The 19,298-nt window shown below is 34.0% G+C and overlaps 1 protein-coding gene across 4 annotated transcripts in view; it reads left to right on the forward strand.

Annotated features, from left to right (window-relative positions):
* The window catches only part of CALCRL (calcitonin receptor like receptor), a 105,152-nt gene that overhangs the window by 74,168 nt on the left and 11,686 nt on the right, over positions 1-19,298 (forward strand). For all 4 annotated transcript variants that reach the window (XM_082630357.1, XM_082630359.1, XM_082630358.1 and 1 more), the window contains 4 exons: positions 9,919-10,045; positions 12,982-13,135; positions 15,044-15,104; positions 15,188-15,254. In XM_082630357.1, the coding sequence (XP_082486483.1) occupies positions 9,919-10,045; positions 12,982-13,135; positions 15,044-15,104; positions 15,188-15,254 (409 nt within the window). The remainder of the gene's footprint in view (positions 1-9,918; positions 10,046-12,981; positions 13,136-15,043; positions 15,105-15,187; positions 15,255-19,298) is intronic.

The following is a 19,298-nucleotide window of genomic DNA, read 5'->3' on the forward strand; positions in this document are numbered from 1 at the left end:
GGAAGATTCTTGAGGTAATAACCTCACTGAAATGAGTGTTGAATAAAGGGTAGAATTTCAACAGGTAGAAATTGTAAGCCATGAAAACTGAAGAGATTATCTAGTTCAACGCCTAATTTTACTTATATTCTAAGTAGTTAACTAAGTTATCTAGGGTTCCTCCCCATCTATATACTTTTTGTTTGGCTTAGTAATTTTATTTGACTTTAGTTATCTTTTAAAAATGGAGAATTTGACCAGAAAGAAGCAAAGCTTCAATTAATTTTTCTTTTTTATTATACATTCTCGGGCTTTATATAAAACATGAGAAACCTGGGTCAAGTTAGGCCCAGGTATACCATTCTAAATACTTTTTTATGTGTTAGACAGCCTTCACTACAGGTGAGTGGTTAAGAGTATGTTCTCTAAACAGGCACATCTTGTCTCAGATTCCACCTTCGTCAGCTACTTGCTGCATAGTATCGAGCAGCTTCTTTCATTTCTCTAATCCTCAATTTCACATCTTTAAAATGCAGATTCTATTAGTATCTATATCATAGCTGAGATGATATATATGCACTGTTAAGTGGAGAGTCTCGTTTGGAAAACACTATTATTGGCATAGTTGTCACTCTTGTTCTTTCTTATTAGTCCATTAAAAGATTTTATATAAATAGTTAGCCCTGATTGGAATATTTTAACAGTGGGCTCTTTGAAAACATAATTAAAGAACACAGTTTCTAGTTTTATGTGTCCCACATTTTTAAAGAAATTGTTATAATGTTCACATAGAAAAATAGGTACACAATGAATGAAAAATTTTATAAACCAAAGTAGTAGTATAATTATATCAGGAAAAAATTGAGGTTAAGTAAATTAGTCAAAGATAATAAAACTTGTTAATGCCCACAAGATACCACATAGCTTACTCAGTACTTGAATTTGTAGTCTTTGATTTTAAGGCACTTTTAATATATACTCCCAGAACTATCTACTAAAATAGGAAAAGCCACTATCAACCCCAAACAACTATCTGCTAAAAAAAGGAAATAATGGAAAGAACAGCACAAATTTAGCTCCATGAGGGCAGGAATCATCACTGCTTTGTTTCTTTACACATTCCAGGGCTTAGCACATAACCTTGCGCACAGTAGGCACTTAATACATTTGTAAGGAATGAAGACATGAACTGACTTGGAAACTTATTTCTAGGACAGACTTTCCCATGACTTATCTGTGACCTTGGACAAGTCCCTTGAGTTTAGCCTTTGCTGTCTCCATCAACAAAGAAAGACATTAGAGTAAGACTCTTTACAATTCTAACCAGTAGAAGCATCTGTGTAAAATAACATAGGATACCCTGCAGCTAGATCCAAAGAAGACCAAGGCCATTTCAGAAAATGCTTAACTGAATGGTTAATGAAGCATGTTCATACAGTCAGGAGCAATAGAAATCTTAGCTTTCTTCCAACTAACCTGGAAACAATTCCTAGGAGAGCTGATGTTTCACATAAAATCATTGTGTGCACAAAAATCTATCAATATCTCCTTTCTGCTTCTGAACCCAGTTCCTCATACTGCAGTCATTCTTGTTTAGTCTAGGGTAGAGGCAACTTTTTTTTTTCATTTGTTAATTGAGTGAGGGTCACTGATCCACCCTAATAAAAACCAAGACCATACAAAAAGTTGATTTAGGGTACTGTTTGTTATTTTTTATTTAGAGAGAGAAAAAAAACTCTACAACTCATCCATGCTTTAAATTAGAAGCAGAGAACATGAAACACTATTTACCAGATATACTTCAGTTTTATATTAGAGCCAATTAAGGAAAGAGAGTGGGAGATAAAAAGAAAGGGAACAGAAAAGGAGGGGAAGAGAGAGAGACAGAAATTTGGGATTTGCCAAGCCCTAAGAGGCAATGACTCTTACTCATAATGATCCTTGGAAAAACAAAGCAGAACCCTTTAGATTAAAAAAAAAAATAAGCTTTACCAGAATTAATTATAAATTATATTTTAATTACTGTTTAAAATCTGAGAGCATAGCAAATCTTGCTCTTACTTTCAACTCAGACAAAAGGCTCCATATTCTTGTACATAAAAGAGCACACGTAACTTGTATGGGGAAAAAGGTAGTTCTTTTTTTTTTAAACCATCTTAATTTTGCTGACATTTCAGACAATGATTCTAAATTATTTTATTTTATTTTATTATTTATTTTATTTTATTTTATTTTTTGTGGTACGCGGGCCTCTCACTGCCGTGGCCTCTCCCATTAAGGAGCACAGGCTCCAGACATGCAGGCTCAGCGGCCATGGCTCACGGGCCCAGCCACTCCGCGGCATGTGGGATCTTCCCGGACCGGGACACGAACCCGCGTCCCCTGCATCGGCAGGTGGACTCCCAACCACTGCGCCACCAGGGAAGCCCTCTAAATAATTTTAAAGCCAAGTTGCATATTTACAACTATATAGAAGATGTTATTTCTCGGTAGTCCTGAGTAAAATTCAGCAAAAAGTCTCTCAACTTAATAAAATGATCCTTTAATGCTTATATTTCTGCTTTTCAGGACACGTGACACAAATTCTCACCTTTCTTTTTTTAGATCATATTTGAAAATATTCAATCAATATTGTGAACTTTCTCTCATTTCCAGTTTCTTCATATATCTCTTGAATTAGAACAAGTATGGCTTCCTTCTTTAAGCTATAACTATTCTCCTGAAAGCTGTTCATGATTCAATCTTTAAATCAGTTTTAAATAAAACTAACTATTTAAAGAAATCCTACATTGAAACAGAGAATAGAGAGTCTTATCTACAAATCAGGTTCTGATGTCCCTGTATTTGCAAGTCAGAGCTATCACTTAAATAAGTTGTTTAAAACCTGGCAAATCTGCATTGTCAGAAGTCTGACAATGGCTGAGTTTAGAAATAGTCATGTATCGATCCTTGAATAACATACCTCTGAGTGCCTACTCAGGACCACCCTTGCTTTCTCCACTCTTGTGGTAAGAGTGTATTCATTGTAAGTTTGTTGTGCACTACAGTTCTGAGATACATTCTATTCTGTTGTATGTATTCTAGACTTCGTTCAGCTCAACACTGGATATTTTAGTTATAGTTTTTCATATAATGTTTTATTAGAGCATACTCACTGAGTCTACTTCCAAATTAATGAATTTAATCAATGTGCTGAAACATCCTTCCCTCTCAAACTGAACGTGATGAGAGCTGAAAGCGTTCCTATTCAGGAATGCTAGTCTTGGCTGGAAAGCTTTTTAAATATGTCCACTGTAATTATATAACAAAAACATTGCATTTCCACATTAGAGTATCAGATTTAAATCAGGACAAACTGGTGCAAGAAATAATGGGTTTACTCTAACAAAACCCAGTTCCTCTATAATGTAATTGCTAGTACTGGTTGATGGAGAAGAGTCCCAAGTATGGAAATATAACCAAATTAAAGAATTTGGACTTATTTTAAAGAGTAAATTTATTATTTAAACTATAACTAAATGTTAAAGATTACATATTTCTGTTGATTTTTCTAATAAATATGCACCTTATTATAAGTGTATTTATAACGTATATTTAAATGTAAGTACTATTTAAGCATAACTGAATTTTCATGGGACCAAAAAGACAAATTATTTTAAGAATGCTAATGATCCGTTGCTTGGTGTTAAAACTATACAGTTATTAGAATGGATTAAATTTTGTATTTGAAATAGATAACACAAATAATATAACATCTTTCTTCCCCAAATCATAATATGTTTTGCAATCTGGTTTCCTACTCTTGCAGACATAGTTTATTTTCCTAGACCATACCCACTGATATGACTCTATATGAGGAGAAAGCAAAGCAAAGTAAAGCCTCCCAACTGTAGCATCTTTTTAGTAGTTAGGAAAAACAAAACCCAAGAATGGCGGGCTATTACATTGCTAACATTTGCTGATGGAACGTTAAGATGTAACATAAGAGTAAGAGCTGCAGAATCAAAAATTCATTTAGTAAGTTGTGTTCTTTGAATTTAATTTTCCTCATTTAGTATGGGAAAAAAAAACAGTGTGGAGTTTTGCCTTATGCTTTATTCACATTGTCTGTCCTTCTTGCCCCTCAAAAACCTTAAGCTTTAACTTAAAAAAGAAAAATGTTCGACACAGGATGCTGTCTCTGCTTGCAATGCTTTCCTTCCCTATCTTCTCCTGTTTCAGTTCTATCTGGAGTATCCCCCTCACTCTTGCTGCAGTCTTTGCCTATCTCCTAATTCTATTTTAACTTCTAAAAAACATAGAACACTATGTAGAATTACTTTATGTAATATATGTATCTATTTACCCTCCACTGTCCCATGAGTAACATGAGATCAGGATCGTGCTCTGTGTTTTTCACAACTGTTTCCCCAGTATTTAGAAACAGTGAACAATATATTATTATGCATCAAAAATAGTTATAAGTGACTAAATGAATGTTAAAGGAGACAAAAGCCTTATTATTGATACTTTATTAAAAACTTAAACATTCAAATTCAAAAGATCACTTAATAGGATTGTGACCTGGAGCAGCTTACCTCAATTTTATTAAAGGATAATGATATTTCAAGGGGTTGTTAAATGAGATAATGAATGTAGAGTACTTATCTCTGCACCTGGGATATTGTAAAACCTCAACATCATGGTGTATGCTATTATTATGAATTTTATCTCTAAAGGGTTGTTTTTTGGGATTTTTTTTTTAAAGCATAAGAATCACAGGCATTCAGAAAGCCAGACTATTTCTTCTCTAGTTTTCTGCCCATTAGGAGACCAAGAAGCACACTTGCACTGGGGCAATTCACACATGAGAGCAAACCATTTGGCCACATAAAATGAGCAGGTCTGTTCCTTATGCAGCCTGTATTTATATGTAATATTAAATGAGCAACTTTGGAAGGCATGGGAAGTGGAGGAGGGAGCATGATAGAGGAAGGGCAACCACATCCTCTCTAGCAGGACTTGACTGAGCACCTTGGTTGAAACACTCTTGGACTCTTTCTAATCTGGCTGAATGGATCACCAGCAGCCTCCAAAAGAGAGCTAATGTTAGAGGTTATGTCTGCTTTGTGTCACATAACCAGGTGATTCCATCAACTCAAATTTCCATTGCCAGTAGACAAAAGATAGCCATACTGCTTATTCTTTTAATACATTTATTGCTTTCTGCCTGTTGTTTTTGGCAGTGTTCCTATTGGCATGAGCTTTCCTTTCGGATACATGATTTGTGTTTTCTTGTGGAAAAAGCTGAGCATTTGGAAATTAAATTAGATAAACTAGCATAAGGAAGTAGTACACTGTAGAGTGGGCTATTCTTTTATTGCTTGTATTTCCTCCTTCCATGACTAGTTTTGCTCAGGATTAGTACTGAGGAAAGTAATTTGGAAATTTCGACCTCATGTCAAAACCAAATGGGAATCAAAGGCAAGTGTTTTGTCCATACTGTGGCAGAACTTTGAATATGGAGTAGCATAATACCTGGCATCAGCATGATAAGGAAAGTGGAAATTTGCAGACAACTCCTTGGGAAGATAATTTAGATTGCTTGATCTATTGCCCTTCATCACATGGAAATTATCTTTCTGATGCTGAATTCTTGTGTTTTGTAACAAAAAGAGGACAATGTATCATTGCATTACTTAAAACATGGGCAGTTTTATATTACTGACATGAACCTTGATGCTATTTTATTATTTGTGAGAGAAAACCATTAGAGAATTTGATTAAAATTAGCCACATGAAAACTATGTTAAAAATAATAGTCAACTTGGAATGTTTACTATAGGTTAGATATTATGCTAAGCACTAGACATGATTTAACTCATTTAACCTTCCAGACAGTCCTATGAAGTACTATTGTTATCCCTATATTACAGAAAAGGAAACTGAAACTGAGGATTAGAGTTTTTAAATAACTTGTCCAAAGTCACACTTTCAGTAGGTAGCACAAAAAGAGAATTGAAAGGCATGGTTACATTACACATGGAATGTAATGATTTTGCTGCCACACTTATGCCAACTGCCTCTATAACTCTGCTTGTCAAAATTGTATATTGAAATAGTGTTCTAAAATAATTATATGTACAGAATATGAAACGGAAACAATCCAGACCCACAAACCACATTTTCTATTCTATGGTTATGCTATGATAACATTTAAAGAAAGCAGACAGAGATTTTTGTTAAACATTCTATAAGCCTATAAAATAATTTTTAAAAATATTTTGAATAAATAATCACATTAAAGAATTTAGGATAGGTTAAATTAGTTGCAGATTAACATTTGAAAAAATAGCAAAATATTTTAGTATTTCATTTAAGCAAACCAGTGTGTTTACCAAGTACATATTTTGGTTTTCATTTTCAAGTTGATTTTATTTGGCCTAATGTACTTATACGTATTAAGGAATATGTTTAAAAGAAAACAATATGCATCACTAGAAAAACCTGAACCATTTTTACCACTAGACATTGAGAAAAAACATGTCAGATAGCATTCGTCTACATTTAAGTTACACAGAACCTGGAGGAAGAAATCGAATAAACCAAAACTATAGGCTAGTATTGTAGAGAGTAGGACTTATTTTACACAACACAAACTGAAATGATTTGGCAATGGTTCAGTATGTTACAATGATATGGACAACTAAGCGGGATATCAGGGTTCCTAATGCAGAAGTATATGGTTTGAGTCATATATGGTAAATTATCTATGTTGACTATACTACTTGGATAATTTTGTATAACACTCAAAATAAGCTTCATGTGTCTATTGAAATGATTTCATGTGTCCTCTTAAGTAGTTGTTTGGTTTTGGTATTCAATAATTCATTTACCATAGAATTTCACTCTATCATTTCAAAATTTTGCCCATAATATGGCATTGTTTGGGTCTAAAAGAGGGAAATATGGTATATTCTTTTATCACATAGTAAGAGAATAAGAAACCATTTTTTTGGTAACTGTAGTCACAATAATTACATCTTTAGAAGAGAATAGATACCAGCAGCTCATTTTTTTTTAAACATCTTTATTGGAGTATAATTGCTTTACAATGGTGTGTTAGTTTCTGCTGTATAACAAAGTGAATCAGCTATACGTGTACATATATCTCCATATTCCCTCCCTCTTGCGTCTCCCTCCCACCCTCCCTATCCCACCCCTCTAGGTGGTCACAAAGCACCGAGCTGATCTCCCTGTGCTATGCAGCAGCTTTCCACTAGCTATCTATTTTACATTTGGTAGTGTATATATGTCCATGCTACTCCCTCACTTCATCCCAGCTTACCCTTCCCCCTCCCCGTGTCCTCAAGTCCATTCTCTACATCCAGCAGCTCATTTTTAAGTCCTTAACTTTCAAGCCAGATTGAGGTCGGAGCAGAGTCATTAGAAAAGAGGGAATTCTCAGAGGAACAGAAATACAGACTATCATACATAGAGAAGAGAAGGAAGTTTAAATGAACACAAGGAAAATTAAACTGGTTTTTCAACTAACTAGTTGGCATTTTAGTTTACGTATTTTCAATCTTTTCACATGTGAATATTATAAGTATCAACAGTTATTATATAAATGCTGTTTGTTTTATGTTCCTCAGCTCATATCTTTCAGCTCTTACTTCTATAATGAATTGCTATTTTTGAAAGCCTTCTTCAATGTTTGTTTTCCTGCATTCCAATTTACTCTTTACAAATATTTCTGACTTGCTGTGTAAGAAAACCCTCCTAGTCTTTTGGTCATAATTTGAAAAATATGAATTTTTTTTATGTATATATGTCTTAACCAATGGACCTGGATATAAGTGTGTTCAGCAGAAAAGGGCAAAACAACCCAGTTAAGGAAAACATTTTATTATTTTTCCCATGATGGTAGCTGAGTTATCTAAATTCCATTACTAAAAAAGGGCATGGGTGTTTTATATTTGCATGGATAAGCAGTTTTTCCCTAAACAATAGTTGGCACTCCATAGACACAGGGTAAGCCCAAGACAGGCATTTTAAAATAAGACCATGTTGACAAATTTTATGCGTTCATAATTTTCAACACAGAAGAGTGATAACTTACGAGAAATAAACTACACATAATATGTATAAATGATTTGAAAAGAGTATTTTTTTATTAGACCTCTCCTCATATTCATTCATTCTCTTCACTCTCAGTAAACACAAGCACTCGTGTCACTGCTGTGGCATTTTATCAAAAATAGAGCCATCTTTGCCTCAATGTTGACTTCAGTTAAATAGCAGAACTCATGATACTCCTTAATTCAAAAACTTTCAAAGGTTCTTTTTCTCTATAGAGTATCATTTTTACACTGTTCCTTGATCCCTGCCTGCTTCTCACTACTGTCATGCACTGCAAAGTCAAGTCAAGTCAAAGACTCTCTAATATGAAAATACTAGCAACTCTCAGCTGTTTCTATTTTGATGGACTCCATCTGGACTTCACAATTGTTGGTATATGACTGCCTCACACACAGTGATTGATCTGAGGGCCGTCTTGTTCATGAAGCCTTTCAAAGAAGTTTCCCTGATAGCATCTACTTCTGTGAAAGGCATGTATTGAAATTCCATAAATTTTGATTTGGATTGGATTCACTTTCAGATCCTTTAAAATACTAGAGCTATATACAGGATCACAGACCTTTAGCTGCAAGAAATTTCAGAGACAATACAGCCTAAACTTTGCATTTTAAATATAGAAAACCTTGGCATCCCAGCCTAACTATAATATCCTGGGCACATAGTCTATTTAGAATAAGGTGATATAGTGATAAAACTAGGTTAAAATCTCAAAGTTTCCAAAGTAGAAGTCATTGGTTTGAGTTATATAGGGCAGATTATCTAGGTTGATCATATTAATTGTATAACTGTGTAAAACCCCAGATGAGCTTTTAACTCTTTGTAATGAAATGATTCCTCATGTCTTCCTACATATATGTTTTGTTTTGATATTAAGTATTGTTTCAAATGGATTCCTTTATATTATTTTAAAACTTTACCCATAATAAGCCATTGAATAATGCTTCATAAAAGAGGTAGTACTTGAGTTGGTCTTTGATCATGGGTAAGGCAGTCATATACAATCTTGTAGAGCAGATGTGGATTCAATCTGAAGACCAGCATTACTTGTCATGAGTGACATCTGCTTCTGAAATCTATTTCTATATGAACTCCATTTAGGCAGTTTTAAAATTTAGTTTTACACATGAGGACCTTCAGTAAAAGGAGGTAATATTTTTATATCTTATGCATGTGGCTGGGCCAATTGGAAAAAAATTCAGTGAAGCTGAGCAAACCTCATTGGTTGTTATATCTATATTTTTATCAACCCATTTCTTCTAAATACAATGTTATTTTTCTCATGATTGGTCTACATAATCACCACTACCACATAGGAGCTATATAAACAGAACAACCATAAATAACCATAAACAGGCTATATAAATAGAACAGCCTATGTGGTATAATGAAAAGAGCATTATCTATGTGAGAATCTGATGACAAATCCGAAGTTTTCAAATTAATTAGCTGCATGATTTTTGGATCAATTATCTATTTTCACTGAATTTCAGTTTCTACATCTTCAGAATAAATTAGAATATTAACCATGATGAGAGATTAAGGGAAGAAATTTATGCAGAGGCCTTGTACAGACAAATTTCCTTTCCTTATATATGTTTACCTGTACTGAAACAACACATGTGTCTCTATGCTTTAAGGAATTATAGATTTTCCCCAATTAAAATTTTATCATGAGTGAATCTTGGGGAGAAAAAATAATTCTTCCAAATTTGGAGCAGCTGCTGTGAATTGTGAATGTATCTTATTTGAATGGTTATTAATACAAAATGTGGAAACATTTTATGATGTCAGCACACTTTGGTTTCTCTTGCCTTTCAGGAGCCTAAGTTGCCAAAGAATTACCTTGCACAAAAATTTGTTCTTCTCTTTCGTTTGTAACTCTATTGTAATAATCATTCATCTCACTGCAGTGGCCAACAACCAGCCCTTAGTGGCCACAAATCCTGTAAGTAAAATGAAGTTTAGGTTCAAGGGGTTAGTGGGGAAGAAATAGGAGAGGTGGGGGGCAGGGGTAGATACATGTATATGTGTGTAATTAAGTACTAATATATGTATATTTTATGTCTGACATATAAAGAGTATGTATATGTAGCTATATTCCAATTTAGAAAGGTAAATATATCTCAATATTCCCCAAGTTATAAATATTGAATAACAAAAGGAAGAATAATTTCTTTGTTTCAGTTACTTACATATGTTAAATGTCTTCACCTCATTTATGGTTAGAGCCTTACTTCTGGTTGGACATAACATTTCCTCAATCAAATTTTTTAAAAAATCAAGCAAAGCAACTAACTGTGCAGTTAGAGAAAGGCAGCACATGAAAATGGAAAATTTAATTTCAATTATATGTTTGGTATTAGGCTGACTTTAAAGAGTTAATAAAACCAGGGGGAAATGGATTATGTCTAATATATAATATGAAACTTTATCAACATAAAATTCTTCAAGTGCTCTACCAAATCCTAACTGTCTCAGCAAACATTTGTAAATTGTTCCCTTACAACCCCTTTGGAAGTACAGGTTTTAGGATAAATATAAAAAGGTACACAAAAATAAGCACAGAGACTATCACAATACAAAAGCTATATTTTAAAAATATAACCTGACATTTACTTATACAATTTTATATATTTTATGCAAGTTATATGCATATGTAGGCTATATTTAAATTAAAATATCTGCATAAATAGCAAGCATATATTCGAGATTTTTAAATTGCCTGCTTTTATAATATTTGTAGTATCTATACTACAGTTTTGGATGCAGACTTGGGAAGGGTGTGTATATATGATATATAAAATAGTTTTTATATAAAAGATTAAGGTTAAGATTATAAAAGATTAAGTTCTGGTTACTGAAATCGGGAAAGGGAAGGAATTTTCACTTAATTGTTCAATAAATGATACTGTCATATGTGTTTTATGTGTGATTTTAGGGTAATTTCCAAAATTCTAAAATTCCCTGTGTTGTTTGCACATGTGCATCCGGATTGCTTAATCTTGTATATGTTCCACTCTAAAGTCACTGGGTGAGGAAACACTGGGGTATAATTAGCAATATAAAAAACTGGCGAATATCTTGCCATTTTAGAGTGCATTTCTCTAGAGCAAGGAAAGTCGGAGCTTTGTCATGAAGCTTCAGAGAAAGAGACTCTAAATCTTACATTTATATACTAGGATATTCTGTTTATCACATAAATTGCAAAATGTAGTATAGTTACTTTTAATGTATTCTTGGAAAATTTATTGTCTGTTTATATTGCCAATGCCATCATAAAAATATTTTTCTAAGGCATGCTTTAAGTTCTTTTTATCATAATAATTTATAGATTAAATTTTTAATGAAATCAGGAGTTGGAACCCCAATTAGATATATGTATATAAAAACTATACAGATAAAATTTTGAAGCTGAAGCCTATCATTTCTATATAACATAGTTAAATAACTCAGCTTTATTTTTGAGAGAACTTTTTAATATAATGTTTGACATCAATGTACAATATTTACAATTTAATATCATGCATTCTGCAGATGTATTTAATAAAAGAATAGTTTTATAAGTATCCTCAGTCAGAAGGCATTATGTACGGTCGAGAAAACAAAATTTTGTTCAGGATGTAGCTTTGACTGATGTTGTATGAATTAGCAAATCATTTAACTTCTCCAGTACTCAGTTTTTTATCTATAAAGTATGTGGCTAGTGATAAATCATGCCTCACAGAATTATCTTAGGGATTACATAATACAATACATATTAAAATATTTTAAGCTAACTTATATGCCAATGTTATTACCACTATTCTATGATAATACAATATTTATTTTCTAGTGCATTTAATTTCCAGTTTTCCTTTTAGTGAAAAAGATATTTATTTCAAAAACAGTGATAATTGCCACTAAATATTTGAGTTCCAGTCTGGAAACTTGAGCTGATGGAAGTAACTGGAGAGCTTTAAATTTATTCCCATTGTTAAGGGGTAAATATCTCTTTTACTCCTTTGTATTTTCTTTACCCAATATTTAAAACTCTCTCTTCCTGTCTCTTTGAGAAAGTGGAGACTTCAGGAAAAGAGGAAGGAAAACCATAACTTTTTCTTCTTTTTACCTATGTGAAACCCTCAAACCCCGTATTTAAATAAAACAAAGAATGGGCTCATTAGATTATTATTTAATAAGTACCTGCACTGGTAGCACACGATATGCAAGACTTCCTAAGTATTTGGCACTTTTCATGAACTGCTTTTAAAATTATTAAGATAATTATTAAGATTTTTCCAGCAGAATGCAACAATCGAGGAGTTCATGATGACATGGTTAAAACAGATGTAAATTCATTCATGTGCAAAACTTTGATACTTGTAATTACACAATAACTAAAACAGTATTAAGAAAATACACATCCACTAAATGTAGTAAACTTGGCATTCACACATTTCCTGGGAGGTGTATCATTTTAAATCTCTGAAGTCAGTGGCTAAATACTTTAGAGGCACCATTAGATGGGGATGAAGACTGGCTTTTATAATCTGAATCATTAGTGGGAAAGATTTTGTGTAGAGGAGAGAAAATTCTGTGTTTCTGTAAAACTAAGCTAAACTAGAATATTGCTTTACACCTACATTTATAAACAACTAAATATTGATTGCTTTCTGGGAATTCCCTGGCGGTCCAGTGGCTAGGACTCCGTGCTTCCACTGTCAGGGCCCAGGTTCAATCCCTGGTTGGGGACCTACGATCCCCCATGCCACATGGCACAGCCAAAAAAAATAAAAATAAATATATATATATATATATATATACACACACACACACACACACACACATATACACATACATATATCTATATATCTATATCTATATATCTTTTTTTCCTCATAGGTTAGCTGTAAAGTGTTCCAATTCATTCATCTTTACCTGATGGGCTGTAACTACTTTTGGATGCTTTGTGAAGGCATTTACCTACACACACTTATTGTGGTGGCTGTGTTTGCAGAGAAGCAGCACTTGATGTGGTATTATTTTCTTGGCTGGGGTAAGTGCCATCATGCATATCTACTGACTCATCTTTTAAGAAAGCTTTTGGAGGATGCAGAGTTCCTTTGTAATAAAAATATTCTTATTATCAATCATTTTTTAAACAATATCAAGTGATTAACCTTTGCTCATGGCTGTAAATTAAAATATTTAAAGTACCACTGACTCACTGTTTTCGGTAACCACAGGTCAATTAATGATACAATTTTTTTCCATTTAATATTCCAGTGTATATTTTGGCCAAATATGTAGTGACTAAAACAATAGAATTATTTATTTTTTATTAGTTTCTGCTTTATAACAAAGTGAATCAGTCATACATATACATCTGTTCCCACATCCCTTCCCTCATGCATCTCCCTCCCTCCCACCCTCCCCATCCCACCCCTCCAGGCGGTCACAAAGCACCGAGCTGATCTCCCTGTGCTCTGCGGCTGCTTCCCACTATCTATCTACCTTACGTTTGGTAGTGTATATATGTCCATGCCTCTTTTTCGCTTTGTCACAGCTTACCCTTCCCCCTCCCCATATCCTCAAGTCCATTCTCAAGTAGGTCTGTGTCTTTATTCCCGTTTTATACCCCTAGGTTCTTCATGACATTTTTTAAATTCCATATATATGTGTTAGCATACGGTATTTGTCTTTCTCTTTCTGACTTACTTCACTCTGTATGACAGACTCTAGGTCTATCCACCTCATTACAAATAGCTCAGTTTCGTTTCTTTTTATGGCTGAGTAATATTCCATTGTATATATGTGCCACATCTTCTTTATCCATTCATCCGATGATGGACACTTAGGTTGTTTCCAGCAAACAACAGAATTAGAATCATAAATTAGGGATGTATTCTGAATCTCCTTTTTCCTCATGTGCAAAATGAGGGCATTGGGTTTAACCAGCTTTGAAGTTCCATTCTAAAATTGCTTGTTTAAAAATTTTTTTTAATTTTATTTTAAGAGTAGAGGGAACAGTAACTGAATAAAGACAGCCCCCCAAATCTGCTTTTTCCACACAATCTCCTGACATGATATTATTCACAAAGCAAAAATAATACACTTCTAGCATATTTTTAAAAAATAACCGGAATAATGCAAAACATAAAATGCTGAAAATGAATTCATTGTACATGAATTCAATAGGACTAGTTTCCAGAAACATAACTGAAATGATACTTATCTATCTATCTATCTATCTATCTATCCATCTACCTATTTATCCAGTCAGATAATAGATGTAGATATATAGAGGTATGTACCCACACACTATATTTTTTTTTACTGAAATAAATGTTGTTCCTATTGGTTGTTTGATATTATTGATAATAAAAATGTCATATATATATTTGCCAAGTGAGTCCAATTTTTGCTCAATTATATGTATGTATGTGTTGAGGTTATTAGTACACTCAGGTTACCTTTATAAAATATACCTTCATTTTACATTTGAAAGATCTGATTTAGAATGCTAAGAACATGCAAAAGTTCTGATATATAAGCCATCTCTCTCTTCCTTCTCTTCTTCTTCACATAGTCAGTCTCAACTTCTTCCCACATCTGATTGGCCAGTCCCATCTTACAGAAGATATGTGGATGCTGAATTTATTCTAAGCTTTTGAGCCCAGGCAGCACATTTATGAACTTAGGTCTGGAGTCCCCTGATTCAAAATGGCTCAGATTAGAAGAAACTGCACACACACACACACACACACACGCCTGAAGACAGATACCTAATACTTCGTCACATTTACTGTATGAGTAGACAGATAATATTTACGTCAGAAGCATATAGTGACCAGCTATTTTTGCTCCTAGAGTATCTCTGAGTTTCATATTTCAGGACATATCTTAGGAATTCCATCTACAGAGAAAGATGCCTATTTATTTTCTTTTTGTTTGATATTTACAGGATTTCCACTGATTCCTGCTTGTATACATGCTGTTGCCAGAAGCTTATATTATAATGACAAGTAAGACAATCTCTCTTTTTTATTTCAATTGGAAATAATTACAATGAAAATCTTCAACATAATTTCCCTGTTTTTTCCCTTAGCTGTTGGATCAGTTCTGATACCCATCTCCTCTACATTATCCATGGCCCAATTTGTGCTGCTTTATTGGTATGTAATTAAAATGCTCCTTTTTTCATTATTGTTCATAGTTCAACTTTATTTCCTGAAACATCTGGCCTATGGTATCCTTCAGGATATCAGTGGACATAAACGGCATACTCACAGTGTTTGATTGAAGAGGGTTAAAGGAAGGTGTTATATTTGAAGTGTTGGCAGGAAGAGGAAAGGAACTAATTCATAAGGGATGGTGAGGCACCAGGCACCAACAGCGGGAAGCTGTTATCATGGACAGACTTTAAGAGGGGGTTGGGTGAGTGCTAGGAGGGGTAGCCCAACAAGAGGTCTGGCCTTGGGTAGAGGAACACAGCTACTGTCAAAACCACAGCCTGACAGGGGAAAAAGGAGAAGGAAATACTCAAACTTCTCTCTTTTCCCATGCTCTAATCTCTTGGATCCTCCCATTGGCCAAATGCAGCAAATGCCAAGGGCAAAAAAGCCTTGTGATGATGCAGTCCTCAGACCTGCCTCAGAGCCTGCTGGGGTGCAGAGCAGAGGGCAGAGGATGGATCTATTGAGTGGGGATGGCAAACAGGAAAAACCACACACCTGTGACGGTAATAAGACTAATATCCCCATAAAGAAAAGACTTTAATTTGGAAAAAGAAAGTATTGCTTAAACTGTTGTTTTATCATTATAATTATCAGCACTTAATCCAAGTGCACGAATTGGACATTTTAAAGTGTGGTTGAAGGAAAACAGAAGTCAAATTCAGTGCTTTTATTACATTGTTTCAATGGGGAAATAAATTAATCTAAATTAACATGCTTTCTCTCATAGAGCATTAGAGACCAGATTCCAATTACAGTCTTTAAGACTGTAATTACAGCTGATATTTAATTATATATAAAAAGAAGAAGGTGGCACGTTTCTCAGCCAAAATTCAAAGCTTCCTAACCCTTCTTTTCAGATTCTTTTTTTAAGAGAAATATTCTATTATTTTACTACATTTGCTAGCTGCAGTTTAGTATGTGGTTATGTGAGAACACTGTTCAAGACATTCTCAAGTGAATCACTGTTATTTTCAAAAGTGTGCCATAATTAAGAGGGTAAATTTTAGAAGCTGATTGTCTGGGTTTGAATTCTTCTACCTCTTACTTGCTATGTGACCTTATGCAATTAAACTAATCACTCTGGGCCTCAAGTCCCTTATTTGCAAAACGGAGAATGTAATTACAGAGACTTCTAATTTTTTTTTAACAAGAAATTAAATGAGTTAATACATAAAGAGTGCTTAGCCTGGCATGTATAAATCACGGAGCAAGTGTCAAATTTCTGGTTTGTGCTTGGCTACACAAGACAGCCAGTTCAAAAAATCAACACATGGAATTTATTATTATATCTCATGGAAATTTTAATGTACCTTAGTGCAGACTCTATGAAAATTTCAGAGGCAGAAGCATTTCCTTCCCTTGCTACCTGCACATGAACATGTATAGCACATTGTTTAAGCTGTATCCTGAGAAGTCTTAGCTTTGTATTCTTGGAAAGAACCAGCATTGAAACCTAGCTCTACCATTGCTGGTTGTGTTTCTCAGGGCAAGTTCTGTTTTGTTTTGAGCCTCTTTTTGCCTTTGTTTTCTCATCTATGACTATGCAGTAATAAGAATAAATACCTCATAGGGTGTTGTAAGGATTGAGATGTATCCTGTTAAGCAATTAACACAGTGCCTAGAATATAATAAACTCTCAAAAATGCTTTTAAAAGATCCTTCATTTATAATTTCTACATGATACCATGATTCTGTTTTGAGGAAATTACAAAGAAATTAAGATTCTTTTTTTGGGCCATCCAGAAGCTTACAGAACAAATACAAGGCAAAATTTTATTATAAGAGATCTGGCTCTAGAGAGGGGTATGTGATTCAGAGTCCTAAATCAGAGAGGTTCAGGAAATAAGTAAAAGCACCTAACAAATGAAAAATATAACAGCAATTAACACAATCCTTGGAAGAGCTTGTCCACAACAACTTTGGAAGAGTAGATGGTGCAGTTAGGATAAAATATCACATAGGAATATAGCCCATCAAGCTGCTCAGTAAGAAAGGAAGTGAAAATCCACATTATTTGCAGAAAGCTTTTTCCATTTTTCTGGCCTAACAAAAGACTAGAGGACTATTTTTCTACCAGGATAAAATGTTCTGTCCTTGTTTAAGCTCTAGGGCTCCTCACTGGTCCTGGCCAATTCCAAGGTCTTGGGAGGGGCTCTAGCAATTTTTTATATGGTCACATATTTTTGTATAATTTTTATAAATGAAGAGATTTCAATCACAATCAGTTTCTTTCCACTCAGACTTCCTCTGTCCCATATTCCCTCGAGCAGGGTGGTATTGGAATGTTTACAGCACTTTTGAGATCTTGCTAAGGGGAAGTTGAGAGGGGATACGGTTAATTTGTGTTTAGTGAAAGATGTTTAGGTCACTTTAGTGAGTAGTTAAGTGATTGCTGGCTAATCTAGTAGAGGAATGACTTCCAGGAATCCTGCTGCCACTGGGCTGATTCACAGGGCTTCCTGCCATGACCCTAGGTGGTATCATGATGTGAAAATGTCCTGTTGTACCTACGACCATCTATGTGAACTTTATGGGTATTGGAGTAAAAACAAGTTTCTCCTCTTTTCCTTACCTAGTTTTTCACTAAGATAGATGAGATTCAGATGTGATTCATCTGAAATTCATTATTCTTGTTCTATTTGTATTTAAAATAAATGGAAGTATTTGCAGAAAATAAAGTAGGATGACTCTCTAATTTCTAGGTTCACATTTTAAATCAGACTTGCCATTTGGAGAAGCACTTTGCATTTAGAAATTTTTATATAATAGGCATTTAAATTGCAACATTTATAGTGATTTTTATAATTTATGATTTTTGCATATTAGGATTATAAAATATTCTAAATTCTAAATTTATAAGCAGATAAAATGGCATTATTACTTTTTATTCAATGGGCTGGTAGAAATTTCCACTTAGTCAAAACTTTTAAAACAGTAATGAATGCTTGGGAAGGGAATACAGTAGGATGGGTGGAATAACAGCTGATGTGTTGATTCATCATGTTTCATTCTTACACCTGTTGCAATAGCTTATTCTGCTTTGGTCTTTAGCAGAGACAGTCCTGTGTCTGTAACCATGTTACTTTTCATAGATGTGTTTCCATCAGGATTATAGTTAGCTGTTTATTTTTGAAGCATATGTTCCATTGAATTCTCTAAAAGAATAGTAGAATATTTTTATGCCCAGTTATTTTCATAACACGTGCCTTAAATCAGCAAATGTATGTTATTTGTTCATTGCTTTCTATATTAAATGAGATACTACCATTATTTTTCTGATTAAAGTATGTGGATATAAATTGCATAATAGTACGCAGTTTGAAATTTTTACATTATTAAACAAAACACTAGAATTCAGGGTGAGAAAAAAGGAAAGAGAACAAAAGAGAACAAAATAGTAGAATAAGAGCCCGAAGGGACATTTCTGGGGCTATTGTCCATAATTCTATGGAAAGCATAAGGAATAGGAATAGAGGATTTAGACAAAAGTAACAAATATTGACATGGATAAAGATAAGAAAGAGAGAACGTATTATTCAGGAAGAGAGAGAGAAATGTATTTCAATAGAACTCTGTTCATTTCTTGAACACTATATATATATTTTTTCACATCTTTATTGGAGTATAATTGCTTTACAATATTAGTTTCTGCTGTACAACAAAGTGAATCAGCTATATATATACATATATCCCCACATCCCCTCCCTCTAGAGCCTCCCTCCCACCCTCCCTATCCCACCCCTCTAGGTCGTCACGAAGCATCGAGTTGATCTCCCTGTGCTACGCAGTAGCTTCCCACTAGCCATCCATTTTACATTTTGTAGTGTATATATGTCAATGCTACTCTCTCACTTCGTCCCAGCTTCCCCTTGCCCCTGTGTCCTCAAGTCTATTCTCTACGTCTGCATCTTTATTCCCTCCCTGCCACTAAGTTCACCAGTGTTGTTTTTTTTTTTTTTAGATTCCATATATATGCATTAG

The sequence above is a fragment of the Mesoplodon mirus genome (assembly GCF_964341445.2).
Source record: "Mesoplodon mirus genome assembly, chromosome: 8".
Lineage (NCBI taxonomy): Eukaryota > Metazoa > Chordata > Mammalia > Artiodactyla > Ziphiidae > Mesoplodon > Mesoplodon mirus.